Here is a 24446-nt window from a genome sequence, read left to right on the forward strand (position 1 = left end):
TCCCATCTGTTTCAGTGGTCAAGGCTTTCTGTCAGTTGAATGGCCCAAACGCCTTCTATTCCCATTGAGGATTCCGGGGCACAGGAAGGAGGATGTTCACAGTGGGGACAATGCTCTTCCTCTATTCTACATCATGTGGAGCACACATAGGTGTTACAGTAAATGTATTCAGGTGAAATATTTTAATACAGGCAGCTAAATAAACAAAGTGTAAACTGCTTCTAAGGAAAAACAAAACAAGCAAGCAACCAAAAAACAACTCAAAAAGCCCACTCCCTTCCTTCTCTTTTCCTGATGTGCCCTTATGTGAATCCTGCTTTTATTTAACAGAAACAAGTGACTTGGGAGATAAAAAGCCAAGGAAGCTCTTTTTGATGTGCTGCAGAGCACTCTGCAGTGGCTACTGAAAATCACCCTGCTGAGTACATTGGAGTGCTGTATGGAACATAAGAGAGACACCCAAGTTAAGTAGTGCCTAATATGTGTGAATTGAGTGCTGTAGAGAGCAGGGATGCTTTTAACAGGATGCATTTTTTTCCCTCACAAAAGAGAAATGTAAAGGCTCACGTCCTGTTAGGAGCCAAGCTCTTCTAAGAGATGTGAGGTCTGTGCAGAACCACAGATTAATCCCTCAGGATGCAGTCTGTGCAGCTTTGGCTCCTTTCAGGAAGTGCATAAATGAAAAATTGCTCTGAAGTACAGGGAGAAATGTTTGTATAGTGCTCACTTAAAACTTCCTGTTGTTGGCCTAATTAATTGTGTCCTGTGTTTGTTTCCCCCCTCCAATGCAAGCCCGTGACAGTGGTATTGGTTTGTTCTCTCCAGGGTGCTGACAGTGCACCCACTGTATGTTGCAAGGCCTGAACTAGTGGGCTGTTTAATTGTTAAAGCCTGTGAACTGAGTAATGCCACTGAAAGAAACAAGCAGGACTGATGCACTGAAAACTAAAACTGTGGTTTGCTGCTTGGCCTTGGCCTCCAAATTACAGTATTCCTGAATGGTTTCTGCAGCCTGTCATTGTTAGCGTTTGGAACCCTAAAGCCAAATGCAGACAAAGGTGTCCTTTTTAGTTAATTCTTCCCCCCCCCCCCCCCCCCCCCCCCCCCCCCGTAACCATTTAGTAAAACTTATATAAAACTCTTGACAGTCATGTTTACTGCTTGCTCAGCAAAATGGTTTATTGTAATAGTAACACTTCAGGCTAAGTGAAAGGCAAGTTTGCTCTCTGGCTTCCTTTCCCTATCCTAGGTAAGCCTTCTACTTGAAATGTAGAGGTGAAAAGTTGATTGCCTAGGGTTATGTCTTTCATCATGATACCTAAAATATAATTCTACAGACTGCTGAAACAAGGTAAAGAGGAATTCTGCCCAGCTGAACAGAATTATGATTAAGATCACTGATGATGAGAGGCGGCAGCCCAATGGTGGTGGAAGTCTCAAGAGGATAAATAAATTTCCAGGTCAACTATTTTATAAAAATAGACTGAAAATGACAGTACGAAAAAGTTTGACTGAAAACTTGATGCGTTTTGCAACGCAAATTGAGGCACCTCCTGTGAGAAGCACAAATGCTCTGATCTCATGCTGGTAGCCTTAGATGCACATAAAACTGATAGAGTGCTTCATAAATGTACTTTTAATGTTAACTCTATCTCAAGTCACGCATCCGGTTATGACCAGTAGCTACTAGAAAGTGTACTTTTTACTTCCTTTAGAATTACTGTACTTTCTGTGTACCTGCCATTTGTAAGAGGCTTCCTTTCAAGTCTTTCACTAAAGCAGAATTTATCCACTAATATGGCACCTGAGAACACCATTTGATGTGCCTCCAAACCACTGCAGTAAAGGATGCTCCAGCGTGCTTGTTGGGCAGTCCCGTGCCAGTCTGTTGTGCGTAAAACCCAACTTGCTTTTAGAAAGATCAGCATGTTGTAAGTATATGCTTATATATTGTAGGTTAGAGCTGGGCTGCTAATAAGCTGTGCAGAGTAATTAGTCTTTGAACTGTTCTGTGGTTTTCTGTTTTGGTTTATTGCGGGGAGTGTGGTGTGTGGATGCACAGTTCCCAAACCTCCCCCTTCCCGTATTTGTTCTGCAAGGCACTGAAGTGGGATGAGTCCTTTCTGGATTATTGGTCCTTGCAGAGCCAGGATTAATTGAAAGCTGCCATAAAGCTTCTCTAAGGTCTAGAAGGTGTCCTATGCAGAACGCTGCAGATGGGACAGAACATTGGTACAGCTTTCTTTGCAAATACCAGAGATGTAAATACAGTATTTTTCTAAAGAAATTATGTATAATGTATACACACCATGTAACCTGGAACTCCTGCCCCTCCATACCATTGCTGCTGCAGCACTGGGGTTGTATACAGTGTAGTGCTCCTCAGAAAAACTACCTTCAACAAAAAAGCATGTTCTGACTTGGCAAAAGATGCAATAAGAAGATCCTGTGAACATACACCTAGAAAAAATGTTCTGAACAGCTCCTGGGTTTTCTTGCCAAAAGTCTCAGCTTATAGTTACTTACCTTTTGTGCTGAATGACAGGCCCTTTAATGAGATGGCATTTTATTGGTTGCAATGCAAAATCTTTTATTTTTATTTCTGGCTGTATTTAATGGAAATTTACTATTATATTTACTCTCTTAATTTTCTTCAATAAGAATTCTTTTCAGCAAGAACCAAATACTTCTCTGTTCTTTGTTACTCTGAGGTCAGAGTGCCAAGGTTGTGTTTTGATATATGAACAAAAAAGCACTCAGCAGGAAAAGAATAGTTTAGGTATTTTAAAGGAAGGATTTCAATATGCATATGTGGCATTATTAAAACTGAAAAAATAATTCACAAGATTTGAGTGACTTGGTCAATTTAGTCATTGTAGTTGGCATATCTGCTAGGTGTGATCCATGGCATTCCAGTCATTTAGGTAGGTGTGCTGGGTTCTGTGAGCTGCAAGTTGTTACACTGGGTTTCCAAATTTCCCAGAAAAAGCAATGTAGAAATAGAACACGGGGAAGTGAGGTTGTTGCTTTAGACAGAACCAGGGCTCCATAAGCCAGTAAAAGCGCTTGGGAACAGAACTTAAGACAGGGTTTGATCACTTGTAAAAATGAGGAATATTAAATGAACGCTTGAGGATGTCAGAATTACTGAAAATCAGACTGATTACTCTTGTTGGTAAGTTACCCTAAAGCGTACACTTTTGTTACATTAAATCTACTTTTTGCTCGTCACTTAAAGCTCATGTTATTCTACCTGAAAGAGGAAATAAAAGGAGTGCTCTTACCAGCTTGCCTAACCACGGCTATTTCAGAAATAGGCCTTACAAGGTTAATAAGTGTATCCTATCTCATATCACACATGCTGTATAGATCATTGCATTCACTAGCTATTATTTTTCTATTTGTACCTCAATCAGTGACCTCAAATATTTACATGTTCACTCTCCTTTTGAGGCAGAAACTCTAATCTTCACTATTGTTTTGATAATTCGAATCAAAGAATTACACTGAGGTATACATAACATAGATAATCTCCAAACAGAATGCATGATCTTCTCATGTGTTTCCCCAGAATACTGCGGCAAATTTTCAGTGACTTTCAGTACACCAAACTTAGTCCTAAAGAAATCATTTGATTTCTACAAAAGTCCTTCTGTCTTCTATGTGGTCACTTCTGTATGTTGCTGCAGTAAGACTCTTCATAAGAAAAAACGAATAATTTAGCCCATACAGTGATTAATGTATTTTCAGTATTGCCCATTGCTTGGAAATATTGGATGATGTTACTGACTTTAGAATTTCTGCTTTATAGTTGCATGAAGGATATAGGTATAGATAGGTAATAGATTAATTTCTTCTCATATCTAAAGAAGTATGACAGATTTTCCAACTCTTGGTGAACAGATGCTCTGTAAATAAAGCAGACTCTATAGCATACTCTTTGTTGTTCAAATATTTCAAAAATAGTTAAAACTATTTAAATTGAAATATTCCTCAGTGAAGTATACTGTTAGCCATTGTTCTTCTTCAGAGGCACTCGATTCCTAATATATTTGATATGACTACTGTGAAAAATAGGTGCATTAACTGCTACGTGTATGAAAGATTATCTATAGCAGTGTTATATACTAAAAGGGTGTTGTCTGTCAGCTGATCATATCACCATTTACAGTTAGATAGGCAAATGAGAATCTGTACCAGACACTTTTAAAATGTGAATTTATATTTTCAGTACTAACCAAAACTAATTGCTGTGTACAACATAAACTTAGGTGGAGTTATAATAGGGATCAGCCAAACCATTTCTTAAAGAAAAAGATAAAATTATTTATATTCCCTCTCCTCCTGCACTCAGGTTCTGTTGTCAGGTAGCTATCTGAGCACTGGTCTTGCATTCACTCAGTTGTACCCAGTGAGTAAATACCGTGAAACATCCTCTGACAATGGAATTGGATGCATCATTCAACAGTTACAACAATTTAATGTCTACATCATGTTTTGCCTCATTCCACTACCCAGACTTCTGAGTGAGCGTTCAGAGTTTACATGATAATAAATGCTAAATTTTTGTATTGCTGCAACAGATTTTTAATACTGCAGCTGTGAAAAATCAAACGATGCAGCCTTAGCTCTATGACCAAACTAGGTTTTAGTAACTAGTGGACAGTGCAATCATTTAATGTTTTGTTCAATCTGGATTGGCTACATGAATGTAAAGCAGTCTAGATTCTGAGTGAAGCCCTCTAAAGGTATAATAGTTAAGTCTTCAGGATGTGGAAATACACAATAGTGTTAATTTAAATTTAAGTAAGAATATTTTAATTTAAATAAAAGCAATTAAACCTGGTAAAAGGAAGTGTGTTTTCCTAGAGAATGTAATTGGAATAGAAAACAAATTATAGAGGAACAGCATAAAAATCAGGCAAGGAATGTATGGATTTATCCTGTCAGTAGTATTTTCCACATATCTATAAAATGTTATCACAGATTTTAGCATATTACAAAGACCCAGTGTTAATAGCAAGATTAAGAAAATAATATCTTGCAAAGAAATAAATTTAAACCTTCACTGAAACACAAAGAAGCTCTTCAGGATATGATAGCTGTGAAAGGGCATTTTACTACAGAAAATGGTGATAAAACTAAGAAAATGGAAGGAGGCTTTGTAGTAGAACACATTAGCCAGACTGGAAAGGATCATTAGGGATTTTTCAGAGGGTAAACACAAATGATTACTGTATCAGTGGTGGCCAGGAAATCATTCTGACATATTAGGAAAACATCTGCAGAAACAAATATTCTAGGTATACAATGTAGATGTATATTTTTTACTGTAATTTTAATGCAATTTAAAAAATAATTATTGAGCATTGTTTCCAGGGTGGTGGTGGTGTTGTAGGGAGGAAGTCCCTTAGTTTTCTTATGGCAACAAATCCAGATGATGATGTATTATGCTCATCTCTGATAGCTAGGATTACCTAACAATTCCTTTGTAGAGAAGGAAAAACTAGCTTTATGCTGTGCCTTGATAATGATGCACGTGGCTTTTCTTACTACAGCTGCTGTCCTGTGTAACATGTTAACAGGATAATTCATTTAGAAATAAATGGAATGCCTTTCTGAGAACTGACAGTTGTAAAAGAACAAGCTCCAAAAATGCATGTTGGTGAGAGATGATTCCCAGGTTGATGTTTTCTGAAGTTTTTTTTCTCACTATTAATGGGCATGCTGTTTGTAAGTCGCTCTCCTGCATCCTCCTTTTACCATTACCAGTGTTACTGCCTCCTGTCCTACTTGGCAGCATTCAGAAGACTGTAAACACAGAACCCACGGTACTGAGTAGTCACTGGCTACTCAGTGCTCTAACTTTGATACCCTGAAGTTCTGAACTAGAGCTTAAGATGTGCTTTTACACTATGTAAGTTAACTGCAACCAGGACAAACAACAATAAATACTATGCTATGTTGTATACCTCCTTCTATAGCAGGAGTGTTAGATATAGGTAAATCCTGTGTTTCTGAGTATCTCTGGAGTCTTGAGTGAGACCTGGCCTATAGAAAAAAATCCAAAAGTAATGCTCTACACCAGTGTTTTCTGCAGGGTAATTTCGCTTTAACTAAAAAATAGATATTTTTTTCTTATACAGTCTTTCTTTCATAGATTGTGCCATACGTAGCTGCCTGTGTAGAGAAACATTATAACATAACTAGGGAAAAGATGGGCATGCTGGATCTATTGGCTTCTTTTGCATGTTTTACAAATACTTCTTGCGATAAGCTTAGAAAAGTTACCTTTTTCTCTTTCATTCCAAGATGACATATAAAAGACTTCTGCAAACAGGTCAGGCCTGATTTATCTGCCCTGATCTAGGTTTGCTTCAAGATGTTTAAAGTAGAAGACAGAGAAAGGCAACAAAGATGCTTTAAAGCTTGACGGAATATTCAGATGGTGGGAATTACAAAATATACTAAAATGAAATAAAGATAGGACTTGACTTAGGATATAAATGAGAATTAGTGGGATCTGAATTCAGTGATCAAAAGTATGAATACCTGTGAATACCAGTGTGAAACTGGTAAATGAACTTTCTGAGGATAAAAGGATGCTTAGAGTTAGAAATTTGCAACCACTGTGATTTATCTGGCTATAGGAAACCTGTTGAATTCATTGTCATGCACGTCAATGTTCAGTGATGACTACATGTTTTTAGTGGGCTGGGTGAATTTTAAGAGCGCTGACAAAACAGCTTTTTATAGGCATGCTGTTATGATCATTCAGAAAAATCAAATCTCGGCCTTGACGTTGCAGGTCAAGAAGGGAATCCTCCTCCTGGTGTTACAGTGAACTGCTGGCTCAGAATAGAGCTCATTTCTGTGCAACAGCAAGCATTGACCATTGTCTGAGGCAGTCTTCTAGATGAGGTAATTCATCTAGTTAATTAATTTTCTGATCTGTGGCAAATTGTGTATTCCTTGGTTTTGCCATTTTGTTTGGTTTTGAAGCAGTCATCACTTGTGTATATAGAATCATAGAATCATTTAGGTTGGAAAAGACCTTTAAGACTGAGTCTAACCGTTAACCCAGCACTGCCAAGTCCACTGATAAACCATGTCCCTAAGCCAGGGGTCCTCAAACTACGGCCCGTGGGCCAGATACGGCCCCCCACCAGATACTGCTCCCCACCAGATACGGCCCCCCAGGATCCTCAATCCAGTCCCCAGTATTTACAGACACACACCCCCCCACACACACACATACATACACCCTGCCGGGGGTTGGGGGGGGAAACCAAGCAGCCGCAGATGACTGCCTGCCACTTCATCCGCGCGCCAGCCCCCTGGTTAAAAAGTTTGAGGACCTCTGCCCTAAGTACCACATCAACACAATACCTCCAGGGATGGTAGCTCAGCCGCCTCCCTGGGCAGCCTGTGCCAGTGCTTCACCATGCTTTCAGTGAAGAAATTTTTCCTACTATCCAGTTTAACCCCCTCCACAGTGCAACTTTAGACCTTTTCCAATCATCCTGTCACTTGTTACTTAGGAGAAGAGACCAACACCCACCTCACTACAGCCTCCTTTCAGGTCATTGTAGAGCGCGATAAGGTCCCCCCGAGTCTCTCTTTCTCCCAGCTAAACCACCCCAGTTCCCTCAGCTGCTCCTCATCAGACTTGTGCTCTAGACCCTTCCCCAGCCGGTGTCTGTCTCTGGACACGCTCCAGCACCTCAGTGTCTCTCTTGCAGTGAGGGGCCCAAAATGGAACACAGGGTTCGAGGTGCGGCCTCACCAGTGCCCAGTGCAGGGGACAGTCACTGCCCTGGTCCTGCTGGCCACACTGTTTTGGATTGGCCTTGGCCCATCGGCCCAGCCTGCCCAGACCCCTCTGCAGAGCCTTCCTGCCCTCCAGCATAGCGATGCTTCCCCCAGCTTGGTGGTGTCTGCACACTTACTGAGGGTGCACTTGATCCCCTCACCCAGATAATTGATAAAGATATTAAACAGGAGTGGCCCCGATATGTTGCTTTCTAAGCCTTGTTCTGCGTTGCATGTCAGTGCAAGACTCTTGTTAACATGTCTTCCCTCCCCACTTTGAGTACGCACAAGATGCAGTATTAGTTTGCTAATGAAAATGCATTGACAGCATGCGCCTGAAATCATGCCTAAGAGTACTGTACTGCCTCCTTCTTTGGCTTTCTCCTTATGGAATAAAATACTGTGCTCACATGGCATACATAGAAAACTAATGTAAAGAAGAAAAGTTTGTTATTATTTACCAACCTGCGCATAGGGGATACCCTAGTTATTCATCTGCGGCCAGACAAGTAAGAAACTCCTTTCAGCCCGATTAGAAACCCCAAGATTTTTATATTTTCCCTAGGAAAGACAAGACATTTTGCCTAGACATCTTAACAGATTCCCAAAGATTTATGGGCTTTAGATGAGACAAAACATGCATTCCTATTTCTTTGTGAGATGTAACTCTTACTGAAATATAACTCCTTTGGAAAACAAAAATACTGAATGACAATTTTATTTCTTGGGTGTGTTGTGGTATATTCAATTAGTCTAGGTTTTCTCACCTGAGTGCTCAATATGAAGGCTTCCTAACTCATTTTAACCCAGAAACTGAACTGCTTGCATTGGCATTATATGCTTATGATTAAACTGATCTCTAGAGACTAAGAAGTAAATTGAGTGCCAACTGAAGAAAATTAAGAAACAAATTTGCACTAGTATTTCAATTGATCTGCACATCTAACATGGGAATTTGGGTTGGGCTCTTTGGGACTTTGGTCACGAATATCTAGTTATTGAAAATGGCTTTTTCCCTAGTAACCACACAAATCTGTTAGCTGATTATAATTGATATTAGGAAAGGAATGTCCTTGCAGCTGCAGCAGAAACCTTGCACAGTTTACTTGGACAGTAATGGAAATCATCTATTTTTCATCTGTTATACTGGATTTCGTCACTGTCAGATTCAGGATACCAGACCTGATGGCTTGATCATCTCACTAAATAACAGACTTCTTGTCATCTATATCATTATTGCATCCTGATTTAATTGCCTTCCAAGTGAACTTTTTTTCTCAAGTATTTGCATCTTGGATTGCAGGATATTACTGTAGCCAGACCTTGCTTACATACATATTGTTCTTGTCTCCATTGGAATTAAAGATGCAGCTTCTACTGACTTGATCAGGACAGAGTTTTGTTTTCATCTGGGAACTTAGAAATAACAAAACATCTATGCTAAAGGTAAAAGTACTCTCTTCCATCTCTCGCAGCTGAGGAACGCAGAACCCAAGAAGTGACTGGTCCAGTAATGCAAAGGAGGAACAGAGAACAGATCTCCTGAAACCCAGCAACTTCATTTGGTAAGTTTTGGTTGTCAGTCAAGTTGTAGAAAACATTTTGGATTAGGCCATCCTGCTGCACGCCTGTCATTATAATGCCATGCAGTACCTTGGCAGCAGCAGCTGTCATCTGCGATTTTTGGATAGAGCCTACCTGGACATCTGAAATTAGGAAAAATCAGGTGGAACCAGAAGAAATAATGTCTTTGTAAATAAATGTGGTGGTTAAAATTATATGCTAAAATATGCAAATAGGGTATCTGTTTTGAAGGAAAAACATGGGTATGTGTTAACTTCCTTCTAAATTAATTCAGTACAAGTGTCTTTGGAGCTTAAATGTAGTCCTCAGGAGAGCGAACACTGCATAATGTGATACGGTGGAAAAGACTTGAAATGCACCCACTGAAAGCTCATTGTACTGCTGTATTTGCACACAGGCTTTCTAGCTGGCAAGTTCTACACTAATTTGCAAAGATTAAAACTTGCTGCTAGAAAATTACTCCAAATAGATAACTAAACTGACACAAGGAAATTTTGGTTACCACTAACTACAGCAGTAAATGCAAACAACTTCTAACACTAGCTGTTAAAACACAATAGTATATAGCAATATTTGTATTTAATATTTTTTCTGGATGTTTTCCATATACTTTTTCATATTTAAGTTAAATCAAGTATTAAAAATGGAGAAAGACTGAATGCTTTCAGGTTTTCGTACTTCTAAACAATTTCACTCTGCATAAGTGGAACGAAAGAGTTTGTAGGCTGATAGTAAGACAGTTCAAGGAGTATAAAATCCCTAAATCCTATCTATCTCTTTTTTCCTTGTGTGCATGTGTGTGTGAATTGTTTTAGGTATCTTATAGTAAGCATAAGTATTACCATCTTGAATCCATAGTAAACCACTTCCGTAATTCAAGTAAATCCTTTCGATTCTCTTTGTAAGTGTTAAAGTGGTCACAGATTAAGCGCTGCTAAAATCTTATGATCAACCTATGAGTAAACCTGTAGATATAAACTGTTGTCCAAGTCTGAGACTAAGATTGCACCTAGCCGCACCTAAGCTCTATTAAGAGTTTAGAAAGCAAGGGGGTCTACTCTGAACCTCATGACTCAACAGGAAGGTCTCCCTTTCCAGTTTCGTCCTACTCTTTGTATCTCCTCCATTAGACGTAAACCGTCGGTGAAGTCTGGGTTTAAGATTGGATCTAGCTGCACCTAAGAGTTTAGAAAGCAAGGGGGTCCACTCTAAACTTTGTGACTCAATGGAGGGATCACTCTTACACTTTTACATTTTTTATTCCTATGTAAAATCGTATCAACTTAATTCTAACTCAGTTTTAATTTGATTTTTGTGTGTTCTATCCATGTAATAGGTAATAGTGACCCTTGCTATCAAACTTTGTGAAGTTGTACTTCCACAAATTCATATTAAAACTATTTTGCTTATACCTTAGGCAATTCTCTAAGTGACCAAAGCACTCATTTTGTGACAAAGTTGCACATGAATTAGGGACAGATTTATTTAGGGACAAATTTATTAGGGCAAAAAGAAAATTAGAACATTAACTATCGCTTCCTCACGTTTAAGCAGAACAGCGGATCAGGTTCCTTGTCTGCCAAATACAACACCTTGTGCAGTTACCTACTTAGTTAAAATATTAAGTACAGGCAAGCTAGGCTAGTACTTGACCAGAGAGGTGTAGCTAATTATAGAAAAAAGTGCTGCTGACATACTGGGCCCGTACACCAATACTGCACGGGGGCCCCTGGGGCTTGTGAAAAGTCTTTCATGGTGGAGGTTTAAAACTTTACTCTTGGCAACAGTGGTTATTTAAAAATCGGATAGCCTCACTAAAAATGTGGGGCTTAGCCTTGCCTGTTGGCTCAATTAATTGAATAATTAGGTTCTGGTTTTCTTTATATTTCTCCTGCAGGATCAAAATCTGTATTTCCTTAAACAGGATCACCAATCACTTTCTACTCTGAGCCGAGGCAGACAGCACTGCATAATTATATAGCTGTATAGCAAGCAGTACAGCTTGTCTTATACTACAAATACATATTGAGTGTATCTGCATCCTTTGGGGTTAGAAGTACAGTGCAAATTCAAATTCTTGATAAATTAATGATGCTAGTTTTCTACCCCATGGCTCTCATAATGGAAGAATCTGAAGAAGTTAATGGCAACCATTGTTCCCTTAGACACACAGCTCTACCGAAATTAATCCCTTTTGTACACTGATGTCCTTGGCTAATGTATGGGTTGAAAACTGAGAGTGGGCATTAGAACGAAACTGACTGCTGTTTAATGGGGTTAGCCTCCACTTCTGCGCTATGTGTGCTCAGCAGGGGGGCACATGAAATTGATAGGAAATTGGTAGAGACTCTGCTTGCTTCACAGGCCTCCAGTTTAATCCTGCCTTGCAGTCTGCACCCTGCATTCCCTTACTTCTTTGGGATGTGGTTGTGGGCAATGGTACTAGCTAGGAGTAGATTTGCACATCCTTTAATTTCATAAGATAAAAGCAGGTAAGAATAATTCAGAATGACTGTCTGGCAAAGGCCAAAATCTGTAGGAGGAATAAGATGTAATGCTTTCAGTAAGTTTAAGTCTGTTCTTTCTTTATATAGCTACACAGAATATCTATTCGATCTGTCTATTATCCAATACCTATTTAAATGAGATCTGAATCATCATGTTTATTTGTGGAATACTGTTAACAACTAATTCATTTGCTCTCATCTGTCTTCCCTTTTCCTTCAAAATCAGTTCCTACTATGCTATTTGGGAAATTATACATATGGTAACTGCAGTTGTCAGCAACAAATTTTATTTACAGCTTCTCAAGATAGAATAAACCACCCCCTCTGAACACTTCTGAACTGGAAGATTTCCTGCGGAAACCTCCAGCACTGACTAGAGTCACAAATCTCTGTTACATGTAAAAGCTATGTTAGCATTGCAGGCAGATGCAACGACTAGTAGACATGGGTACATGACAGTGCTGAGCATAGGCTCTGCCCAGCCTCTCCCTCCCACGAGACCTGCGATGACTATCTATCCCTGGAGACACATACTCTTCTTACCTTTCCATGGCAACCACACTGGAAGTCTAATTACTTAAATTAACAGAGCTTGCTGTACTGAAAAGAATTCAACATGGAACAGCCTTAAAAATATTAATCTCTTGGGGTTTTAGCTCTGCCTTTCTTAGACCTCTTTTTCCGTAGATCCCTCCACCAGTCACGTTTTCGCACAACAGCAAATCGTGACACTGTAGCTAGTCTAGTCAGAAGCATCAGAAACAGTCACATCCCTATCCGACTAAAGATAAAGTTGAAGACACTTTAAGATAAAGAGTAATTACAGAAAACCTTCCTCCTTTTGCCTTCATTGTGCTGCGGGAGGAGTCCTAACATGCCGTGAGTGTACTTTGTAGATGACCAGGTCAGACATTGTAGAGATGCATTTTACTTACAGGGCAGGCGTTAAATCACAACTGCCTTTCTGTTAGCAATAAACCTGAGAAAGCAGACTGGAGACAGAGAAACTTCTTAAAAACCCCATACCAATACACCCCCTCCAGACAACCTGACTGAAGCCTTTAGAATGTACTTCTTAGCAGACAGAACAAACGCAGTAGCAGACAGTCAGTTTGGAAGAGCCTGGGTTTGGCTGTAAATACTTCCTGTTGAAGGATGCCCCAAGCAGTTACCTGTCCATCTCCTACACCTCGGAGCCCCTTCTCTGTCACACCAGACCATGTAACGTCATCACTACAGCAGTCCCAAGGGCAGCAGCTTTACCGAGCACGTGGACAGTGGTACAGACGTACTGCTGACCTGATGCTTCCTGCAAGCATTCCGTTACACAGGGGAGCAGACTGCTGCCAGCACACTGCACGTGCACCTGCTCCTTGCCATAAAGAGCTCACGGGGTGAGAGCAGGATTAATCATTTTATTAATAAATAAGGGGTACCCAGTAGCAACTGAGGTTAGGTTTTGCATTCCTAACAATTCATGATGCCAGAGCAGCTTCCTTGACACCATGTTAAAATTAATATTTTCGTAAAATTCTGAGCATTTTACTACAATGTAATTCTTGTCTCTGTCCTCTCTCTGCCTTATGCCATTTCTGGTAACTGCTTACTGTTTTGCTACAAGGTCTAATTTTGTTCTGATTAGATGAAAAAGTGGTGAGACAGACTGAACTAGGTGAACTGTCAAACACCTAAGAAGACTTTTCAGCATAAAAGTATTCCCTAAATAAGCAATTCCCTAAGAGAAGACTTGACAAACAACCTGAACAATAAAGTTCTTGAACACTACACAGTTGATGGGAGTCTTTTCAGGGCTAATTTACATAATTTGACATAATTACAGTTATAAACACTGTAGAAGCCTTGGAAGGAAGAATGTCACTGAAGCCTACATTTTATTGGGTCTCATTGCATTTGGCAGCTGTACAAAACTGTGGAGCGTGTAAATGTGCTCAGATAGATCCTGATTATACTAACACATGATACGAGCTTTGAATGCTCAGTGCAAATTTGTCCTGTTAGGAGGATACCGTAGTCTCCCAAGGCCTCTGTCCGGTCCTCCAGCATGACGTATGATGAAGATAGTTTGAGGTAATGGTGGTGGTTCCCTCGGTCTAAGCGCCCATTAAGCCACTCTCTTGTCCACAGGGTAGCAGTGGACATCTGCGTGTCTGACTCCAGCTGCCTACAATTGAAGGGAGCCATGGAACTTGAAAATTTTAAAACTAAAGTAAAAGATAAATTTTAAAAAAAGAAATATACACACCTACGTATGTGTATACATACACTTCTAATCATACAGAGATGCAAATTAAGAATGAAATAATTCTGTAATATATCTACAGGAGACTGCTAGCTGAGGATGACCCCCACTTTCTACTTTTGTTATACTGATTTCTCGCATCATTACAAGGGAGGAGGTGAATGTTATCTGAAGAGTACTTTGTTCAAAAAGCCGTACAGTCCTATACCAACCAGACTGAAGTCCAGTGTCCCACCACAGACTATCACGGTGCCTCTCAGACTGTAGTGTGATTTGCGGAAAATCGAGAAAGTTTCCTCATTCAAATTGTAAGATGCACGTCTGGAATGAAGGGCAAATACTGATTTTTGTGCTGGTCAGGGAAATTTAGTTCAGTTGGTTTACCCCACTCTGGTTGGTAAGTCAGTTTCCCATTTCCTTTGTAAGACAATCCTCCACTTGCACTGCTGTATCTTTATCTATCTATCATCAGTCATTCTTGTTGAATGGCTAGAGAATCCAGAGAATTCAAAGGATACTTGCAGCCGAAGGAAGATGCTATGAAAAGCTATGAGCAGCATCCACATTTTAGTTAATACTTCACAAACTTCAAGACTACATAAGCATCAGTACTTACAGTCCTGCTTATTTCAGTAGTTCTGCTCACAGCGTAATACAGAAAATACCAGAGCTTTCAAAAAGTAATAAAAAAAGGCTCTTTTCAGGTGGACAGCTTGCAGCTTATTCACAGAAACACATCCTCTTACCAGCCTCAATGGGCATTTCAGATGGAGTTCACCAGTTGAACTTGGCAAGCCTTGATTACTTTTGTCAGCTTTGTTCTAGCTTAAAGAACATACAAGGAGCTGTGTACCATGCTGTATGTTGAGAAATAATGGCACTTTAATTACATTGGGTATTAACAAAATCCTTTTTGAACAGAAAGCTTTTAATTATTTCATTTGTCTCTTAATTTATCATAAGGAAACAACTAATTAGCTTACACTTCTCCTGGGCAGAAGTTCCTTTGTGTAAGACTTAAATACAGTCCATAGAGTCTAGTTTAACAACACTGCACCTTCACTGGGAGATTGTAATTGCAACATGGAATGGAAATGCAGACAGAAAACAAACCTAATATAGTTAAATACCATTTCTGAAGCTTTTAATAGTTAAATTACCAATGCATTCTACTGCTGCCCCCCAAACCAGGTCTAACATAATCAATGTTACAAAACAGCAGCAGTATCCTGGAGTAGTAGGAACTTAATTGTCACCAAAGGGTTGGGTTATATGGAGCAATCACTGAACAGGTGGGCAATAGTAAAATGTTACTGAAATACTATTTAAATATGCTAATTACAGTTTTTTAAAATGGTGCCAAAAATCAAGCGCAGAGATGGCCACAGTGAGGCCCCCTCTTGACAAGACTATCGTTAAAATTTGAGAGAAGACATAACTAAAACAAAATAAATTAAAAAAAAGTCCCTTGAAGAGACTAAAAGTGAAAGCTGGGATGTCTATCCAGGTTAGAGATTTAAGGTCTGATGCTTGAGAGTTACCCTTTAAAGACAAAGGTCTGGATTTTTCAAGTGCAAATACAAATTACGTTAATAGTATGCTTTACTGATTAGTGTCCAAATGCTCTCTAAGATAGATGCTCAGCTGTATTACCAATGTCCTAAAATATACTGATCATGGCTGTTGAGGTGGAAGAAAAAGAAACTGAGTTGGCAGAAAAGATATTTGCAAATCCACATGGATGTTACAGAAAAATTAAATGCAGGAATAAAAAAATCACCTTAATGGTAAGCCTCAGCCCCGGGGCTGGAGCACACAACTAGATTTGTAGACGCAAAACTCCAGAGGAGCAACTGTGACCAGTCAGACTCACACTAACTCTTAAATTCTTTCCAGAAGCTAAATCAGGGACTTGTTTTAGAAAGCATTGTAATTTCATTTTATTTATCTGAAGCAACACACATATCAGTACCTGACATGGTAAGCTTCCAATGTCTTAATTCTTACCTTAGGAAAATCTTACCTTCCTTTCAAAGACCAAATTTGACTATCTTTAGCTTTCAACCTTTGGAACCTGTTTTGTGTTCAGGATAACCTACATCCCTCTGTGGAAACACTGATACGCTTGGAGTCACCTTGCTACTTCCTCTTAGCCAAACTGAACAGAGTGATCTCCACAAGCATTATATTGCAGAGCAGGTTTTCTAGCCCCAGAACTTTTGTGGCTTCTTTATAGTTCTCTCTTCTGTGCCTAAATCAGTTATGAAGTGGGGACATTAGGCCTGGAACTCAGAGTCCTATCAGCATTCTCATCACTGTGAAATCACTTCTCAGCCTTTACTTGCAGGTGCTTTCTCTCTCTCTCTCTCACACACACACACACACAAAGCATTAGCCTTTTAAAGCAAGGAACTGCAGAAGTACTTATTGTGAGGCTGCGTGTGTCATCAATGACCCAATACCCCCTCTTCAGAGTTGCTACTTCTAAACAAACAGCTTTCTGTTTCTTGTTCCTAAATAGGTTACTTTGCATTTGTCTCTACTAAAATAACTTTTTTTTTTTTTTTTTTAGATAATCCTGTAACAGTAGTCTGTCTTAGAAACAAGTAATTTATTGTGAACTCAGAAAGTATAATAAAGCTTTATAACTTCCTGAGGTAGTTGACATTGGGATCAAATGTAAATACAGCTTCCTGGCTCTATGCAAAGAAAGCAAGAATAAATCTGGTTCTGTTCTGTTAGTAAACAGATTACACAGAGACAGAAACGAAGCTTTTGAACTTTCTGAAATATCTGCTGAGTAAGAATTACCTGAGTAAACTGCCAGTAAAGCTTCATTCTCTTGGCTTTGGCATAATTGCATTCAATGAGCCTGGGCCTGCTGTTCACATCCACCAGGCATCTGTTGTCATCATCGTCGATAGTGGGACTCAGAACACCCACATGGAGCTGCTGATTGCTTGTGTAATAAACATTCTGCAACAGGAAGCACAAACAAGATTTGTGGCCTCTAGACAGAAACAGCACTTCTACCACAAAGCTAGTGGCAAAGATAAACATGCTGAATAGCAGTAGGCTGACCCCATAGTGACTTTTAAATTACTTCTTTTCATGCAGGAAGCAACACAACATTATATAAGTTGTTCTAAATTAACAATTAATTGGTACCAACAAGTAAATGTTGGCGCACTACTTAATAGGAAATATACAAACAAAACTGTTGTATCGTCGTGTCCCTTTTTACTGCTGTTTCCTATGGTTATACACCGTGGGTCTTCAAAAAGTGAGATATACACTTTCTAGCAGCAAGTCGGATTAGTTTGAGTACTGCCATCAACTCTGATTAGGCTGTTTCATCTGAGGATAATACCTAACTGGAGAGGTAAGAAAAGAGAACAGCAACACAGCAGTTCAGCAGGAAGGATCTCAAACTTTTGGATGACAGATGGAAAGATAAATGAATGTTTTCTACAAACAAATGCTAAAAAACAAATTTGAGACAGGCTAATCAGAATCCAGTATATACAATAAAAAGTTATTAGCAGTTGGTGACAGACACATGGCAGGAGACAGAACAGAATGGCCATGTTTCGGGCTATCTGTTCTCATTTTATATGTCAATACACACAGACACAAGAGACTGGAAAAAGGGACCAGATACTAGCTGCTCTCAATTTCTAGCAAAGGAGCGCCCTCACAGGCCTCAGTGATTACACTTACGACCAAAGGCATGAGGCAGTTACATTACACAAATTGTTTCCACTCTGTTTGACTACAAAGACAGGTGTGAGGTTTCTCTAGAAGAAAAAAAAAAAAAGAGGGGGAAGGAAGGTGAGCTTGCCAGACAGTTGATAATGGTAACAGGTTACATATAAACCCAGGAAGTCTGTTTGCTAATCCCAAATAGAATTTATGTTGCTAAAATCAGACCTTTTTTCTTCAGAGGACTGTGAGAAAGATGAAATGGCAACATTGTGCTTTAGCAGCAGGCAGGCATAAAGCTTTGACAACTCCAGTGCTATCAGAGTTACAAGTGACAAGAGCTGGACAGAAGTTCCAAATTAACATCCCGGTCATTTATGGTATCCAGTCTATGTGTCTGTAACAAAACAGGAGCTGGAAATTATGCTGTGTATATTTGGGAATCCCTTCTGTTGCCAGAGGTTGATGGTACTATCTCCTGGCATCTGTTTATTGTTGATGTAGCTTGTTTTGTACGTGCGTATTCTTATTTGTGAAAACTCTGGTAAAATATTAACTGTGAATAGGGGAGAAAGCAGAGAAACAAAGCAAACAGGACTGAGGAGAGACTTGGGTGTTTCATGTAAAAAAAAAAAAGGAAACAAAACCCAAATTAGAATGCTGAAATCAGTCAATGCAGGGATTAAATGCAGATGAAAACAAATGGTAGTCTTGCACCAAAACACCATGTCCTCTGTTTACCCTCCTGTAACGCCTTTAGGATAGACCCACATCAGATATAAACTGACATAGTTGCATAAAAGTTAATGAAGTTGCTGTTAACTGTTTAGACGAATCAAAGGTTTGATCCCCTTATCAAGTTTCATTCTTTTTACACCACAGAAATGCTATCAGAAATCTGAGCTGGCTGAGCCAAGGTGAGTCTAGGTTTTAAGAGTCTGAGCAGAGAACAGTTGAATACTTCAGTTGTGCATTACAGGCCGAGAGAGGGTAAATAAAAGGATCTAGCGGAGCACATTTCCAAAGTGCTTGGTTATTACTAATTAAGTAAACTGTAAGAACTGTGGAAAGACTAACAAGACCACACCCCAACAGACTCCTTCCACAAGTTAGTTAATTAATATTCCTGCAAACAAACCTGATGCTGCAGAAAAGCAATAAACATTTAGAATGCCCTTTCTAGACAGACCAACAGCAGCTATTTTAGGTACATTTAAGATCTATCCAGATGCTTTTTTTTTTTTTGAGAGAGAGAGCGAGTGAGAGAGAGAGATGGAGGTAATGGTATAGCAAGGCGGTAAGATCAAGAAGATCTTTAACGGCGATTGTTAGGACACATTGACTTTACAGATGAACATTTTGTTGCAGCTTGTTTGCCTCTTACCTAAAATTACTACTAGAAAAATGAGAGGGAAATTGTCAGTTACTTGCATTTCTTACTAATAGGTGGTGATTTGTTAACTTCATTTTTTTCAGCACATTGTCACCACAGAAAACATAGTAGAGGACAGTCAAGACAGTCTGCATTTTTTCCCCTTTTTTTAAAAGATACACATCAGTCATTGAAAACAACTGAGCAGGCCTGGCTGCAACTCAGAAATATACACTATAGCTTAGGGTTGCTTGTGCAAAAAAAAGTGGTGTACCTACAAACCCTCAGGGCTGAGCTGTTTTTATTAGCTCAGTCTCCTCAGCCTTTCACAGCGTGGCCTGAAGGCGCCAGGTAATCGTTTCATCTCAGATAAAGCAAGCCCAATTCATAGTGCAACTCCACCAGCTTTTTTTGATGTCAAATCAGCAACGGTTCAGTCTGAGCATCTTTCTGGGCAGAAGCAGAATGATGGCTCTGGCTGGGGGAATTATTCACTTCTGTTTGTTGGCAAAACTGTACCGAAACGGAACAATCAAATGCAATTATCCCTAATAGATTTAATTAGCAGGTTGTTGCTTATCTTTAGACAGCTCACCCTACCTGCTAATAGCACTTCATTTTTCATTGTGGACCAGTTTAGAAAAAAAAGTGTGAAATCTGGGATTCTCACTTAGTACTGGGAAAGGCACCTTTCAGATTGTAAGTGGCAAGTAAAAATAAGCTCCAGCTGAGACAGGCTGTGGTACAGGGGCAGTTAGTCTGTCTAACTGGGCTCCTTTGGGATGTTGTTTTGCGTATCCGATAATACGAATATCATTAATTATTCTATATATTTTCATAAATATTTTAGCATCTTACCCAATAATACCCTATCTTATTTCAGAACTGAAAATATTGCACAACCTGGTAATTTGACTGCTATGTTTTTCTAATGGAGGCATCACATCAGAAGCACATAACCTCTACAAATTCTCCTTGAGCAGCATGCTGGCAAACAGCGAGGTAGTGGTTTGTGTTGCACTTGGCCAGGAAACTTTTCTTACAACGTATCAACAGCCCCTGGCTCCTTTGCCCCAGCCCAAGAATGGAACAGTCCCTGCACTGAGACAGCATAACAGCAGTGATGAAGGGAGGCATCCATTTGGTAAAATAGAATTAACTATGGACACCACTGAATAATGCTCTTCTAGCCTGAGACCTAAAGCTATGAAACATGAAACCATGGTAATGCCTCCCTTTAAATAATTTTACATATTAAGAAAAAAACCCCACCCTGCTTTCCACTGTATTTCCCTGTTTCTATTTGATTATTTTCATTTTCCAATACACTTTTGGAGTTTCTTTTTTGGTTTTGGTTTGGGGTTTTCTTTGCGGTTTTGTTCTGTTTTTTTAGTGTAAAGATGGTATGCAAATTACCTGACTGGAGTGGGCCGTGGGACATTAACCACCTGCGTTACATGAACTGAATTACCTTCTCAGAATGTACTTGTTAGGTATGCATATATATGACTTTTTATTGATCGTATTTTAAACTGACTTGCAGGTAAAATATGATCTTACAGACTAAAACCATACTCATGTTTTATCACCTTATGTGTAGCCTTATAAAAAAGTTTGAACTTGTGATTTAAATAAGTTGCTAAATAGATAAATGCCCACAGCATTACTTCAAGAGGATGCTTTTAACAAGCATCAACAAGTACGCTTGCTGTTCCACAGTCCACTTCAGCACAAAATGGACGACTGAGGCACTTTTGTTTAAAACACTTGAGAAGATACAGGGAAAACACATTTTACCATCACATTTGTTCCTACAATATTGCAACACCACCACCGACTAACACACCAGGACTGAAATTTTGCAGTAATTTAAGAAAGTGATATTTGAACAATCACTCCAGTACTGCCTTGGAACTCCAAATGACTGAATATTGAATATGTACTATCAAGTTGTCAGGGTAACTTTTTGCTCAGAACTTGGACCTTTAATTTCTGCTACAGCAGTGAACGTCACAGCAGTTCTTGTTCAAGGGACTGGAGACTCAATAGCCAAAAATTTGCTTAGTTCCACTGAAGCCAAGACACTTGCTGTATGCCGATTTACAGTATTCATTCAAAGTGCCTTTGCACTTTCATTAAAGACACAACCACATATTATCATCTCACCATCTCGTACATACTCCCTAAGGAGCTACTGAATTTTCACAGAAAGAGTCTTGCTTCGATAGTGTTACAAGTATACTCGTATCGAAGTACACAAGTAAAAAAAAAAACCAACCCAAAACAAAAACCCAAACAACAAAACTGAAAATCACCACCACCACCCCCCCCAAAAACTAACCCAAAACTCATCTCCCTTATGTTGTAAAAAAAAAAAAAAGCCTCCTTACATTTCATTAGTCTGTTCTAGCCCCCAGCACTTCACCAACTGTAACAGTATTGACGTACAACTGTATCTCCTGGGCAACAAAGGGAGCACCTTTGTTCAGGAATCAGTTAGGCTGGACAAAAGGCATTTCTCAAAAAGTCAAACTGCAAGGGTTCAGCATTACTGTTGGTTAGAAACTATAAAAATGTAGACAGGATTTATGATCTGAGAAGTGTCAGAGTCAACAAGGGGCCTGAGCCTTAGGCACTTCCACGTTTCCTTCAACCACACTCCCGCCAGGTGCTTTTCAAGGGTGGATGAGTGCGGTTCACACACTTGACAGGCTGGCTCTGGAGGCTGCCTGCCTTCCCTGCCCTTACCACAGGTCAAGCTGCACTCAGTATCCTCAAGAAACTTCCTCTGGAAGCCCGGGGCTTGCAGCAGATTAGAGTGATGCAGAAGAAATTGTTCAAAACAAAACCTGGTGTTATTAATCTAAAGATCTGCAGCAAGCAAATGACTGAATTAACAAAAGCTTCATACCTGGGTCTGAAGAAAAGCATATTGGTTCCCTGCAAAACTTGACACAGGCTTCTGCCACAAGGCTTTTGTTTCAGTCTCTCTTGTGTTCTTGAAGAACAGCCTCATAACTAATCACCTTCATGCTAATCTTCCTCTGGACTATAAAAGGTGGGTGGTTTTATAAACTGTTACCAGTTTCTTTAATACCTGCTGAGAAACTCGGCCTGCAAATAGCCTTGTGCCTGTAAAATGCCATCTTCCAACTAAAGGATCAATTACTCTGTAGCTTTCTTGAATTTATTTTCCTAGAAGTGTCCTGTCTGAGCACATGACTTCATTTCCTGTTTGTTCCGCCTAATCATCTCTGATTATTCACATTAAGACAAAAATATAAGACAAGCAAACTGAGATTGGTATCACATTAATAAAACCAATAAAATGGTTCCCAAAATCTTTATAAAGTGAAAACCAGTGAGATTTAGTCAAGGAATACTTGTTATTTTTTTCTAAACAATTATTTTTTTTAAGAACAAAATTTATTTTTCCTGACAGCTAAAAGATGAAAACACAAATGAATGGTAGTTGAGAGCTGCATAGCCTAGGATTCTCAAGAAATCATGATGACAAGGGACTATTGGCAAAAATTTGGTGTCCTAAATGTTTTCCCTGCCTGCACTTTGGATGAAATAATTTGCTGTTCTATTTAGTATTCTAAGCATAACTTTCCCTGAAAATCTGCTTGAGTATCAGGAAAACACACAGTACAATATTGCGATGAAAACAAAAGTTGTGTACAGTACTGCTATTCAGACTGACTCCAGAATAAAGGAGAAACAGCTTCACCCTTTATTTGCCACTGGACCAGGCCATAGCCTTGCTCCTTTTCAGGGAATGCAGGGACTCTCCTTCCCTCTTAATGCAAGCTCACATGGCATGTCTGCATGGAAGAGAAAAAGAGGAGTTCAACCTGGAGCCACAGTCTCCCCTAAATCTCCATTGCTGCATGCAGAACAAAGGGTCCTTTTGCCCTTCTGTTCCACCTGTCTCCTCTGAGACAAATTCCGCTTTCAGCTATAATCTTGAAATGCCACTTGCACAGCCATCTAACTGCCAGAGTTCACCCTCTGCTAAGCTAGTGCTCACTGGGAAAAACACATGTACAGCACATGCGAGTGCCAGGGGCATAAAGTGAGTGTAGTGAAAAGCAGATCTGTGCAAGAATGCTCAAAATCGGAAAAAAAAACCAACCCTGTTGTGATTTATGAAAGGTTAGAGCTGAGATAACGCATACTGAATCTGGCATATACCCACAGCAGGTACTTCCTCCCTGGTGTTAGAGATCCCCTGACAGGATCTGGCTACCTTGCTTTCCAGGGGGGGAATCACGCCAAACACAATTCGCAAAATCTGCAGTTGAGTACTTCGGTTCCTTCCTGGTGGCTCAGCCCAGCCCAGCCGGAGCAGACCAGAAGCTTGGGATCACTGGTACAGATGAGCCAGCCAGGACCTGGCAGTCTGAAAGAACTTTCCAGAAAATTACCAACTCGATTGCCATGGCACGTTTCCTGCTGTAGGGCTAGAACAAGAATTTTGGTGGGATACTCACATCTTATGTGCTGTGCTGCAGTAGTGCAGTACGGAACACATCCTAAATCTGCCATGAGAGCAGTGAAGGGCCAGGTAATTCAGCCAGCATTTTTGTCCAGTGAAAATATTTCAAACACCTACACAAAACAAAATCTGCACAAAACCCTGTGATGATGTAAAGTACAAGGGAAGGTAAATGAGCTCTGCCTACTTGGACACAAATACACAGCTTTGTCCTCACAACAATGTGATGTAGAGTTTCTATCTATTCACGACAGGTTTGCCCCGAGAGAGGTCAAATTGTGATTCCCGTTAACACTGAAATTCCACTGACTTCAAGTACAATGAGATTTTTGGCTCCAAGTTTAATAATAAACTTTGAAAAGCCAGAGTTGATAAAGACTTCAGAGCTGAAGTGGATTGCCAGTTGCAGTAAATTATTCATAGGAGCTGATTTATCATGTAGCAAAAAGTTACAGTAAGATGTTCAACTTAACACAAGATGATTATCTGAAGGATAAATTGCCAACTCCCCACTGGAAGTTTAAAGCAATACACACCAATTTGCAGGCTGAAAGCCATTTGTAATCCTTATGGCAGTGTTCCCAGATGAAATCACGCTGGAGACTGGTACATGACTCTGCATTTATAATGAGCAAACTTAATGCTCACCACCAGCAGTACTCATTTGCTACCCTGCTTTTGGCATAATAACTACAAGGGATAAACCTG

General features: G+C 39.7%; 1 protein-coding gene and 1 long non-coding RNA gene across 23 annotated transcripts in view; one reads left to right on the forward strand and one right to left on the reverse strand.

Annotated features, from left to right (window-relative positions):
* The window catches only part of LOC106112084 (uncharacterized), a 316631-nt gene that overhangs the window by 252027 nt on the left and 40158 nt on the right, over nt 1-24446 (forward strand). For all 16 annotated transcript variants that reach the window (XR_008748682.1, XR_008748679.1, XR_008748677.1 and 13 more), the window contains 2 exons: nt 6809-6921; nt 9288-9377. This is a non-coding gene — a long non-coding RNA (uncharacterized LOC106112084). The remainder of the gene's footprint in view (nt 1-6808; nt 6922-9287; nt 9378-24446) is intronic.
* GALNT18 (polypeptide N-acetylgalactosaminyltransferase 18) overlaps nt 1-24446 on the reverse strand; it is a 329806-nt gene that overhangs the window by 3155 nt on the left and 302205 nt on the right. For 6 of the 7 annotated variants that reach the window (XM_055813301.1, XM_027778386.2, XM_027778387.2 and 3 more), the window contains one exon: nt 16975-17139. The exons of the other annotated variant lie outside the window; for it this stretch is intronic. In XM_055813301.1, coding sequence (XP_055669276.1) covers nt 16975-17139 — 165 coding nt within the window. The remainder of the gene's footprint in view (nt 1-16974; nt 17140-24446) is intronic. 7 annotated transcript variants of the gene reach the window in all.

This window comes from Falco peregrinus, chromosome 9, assembly GCF_023634155.1.
Source record: "Falco peregrinus isolate bFalPer1 chromosome 9, bFalPer1.pri, whole genome shotgun sequence".
NCBI lineage: Eukaryota > Metazoa > Chordata > Aves > Falconiformes > Falconidae > Falco > Falco peregrinus.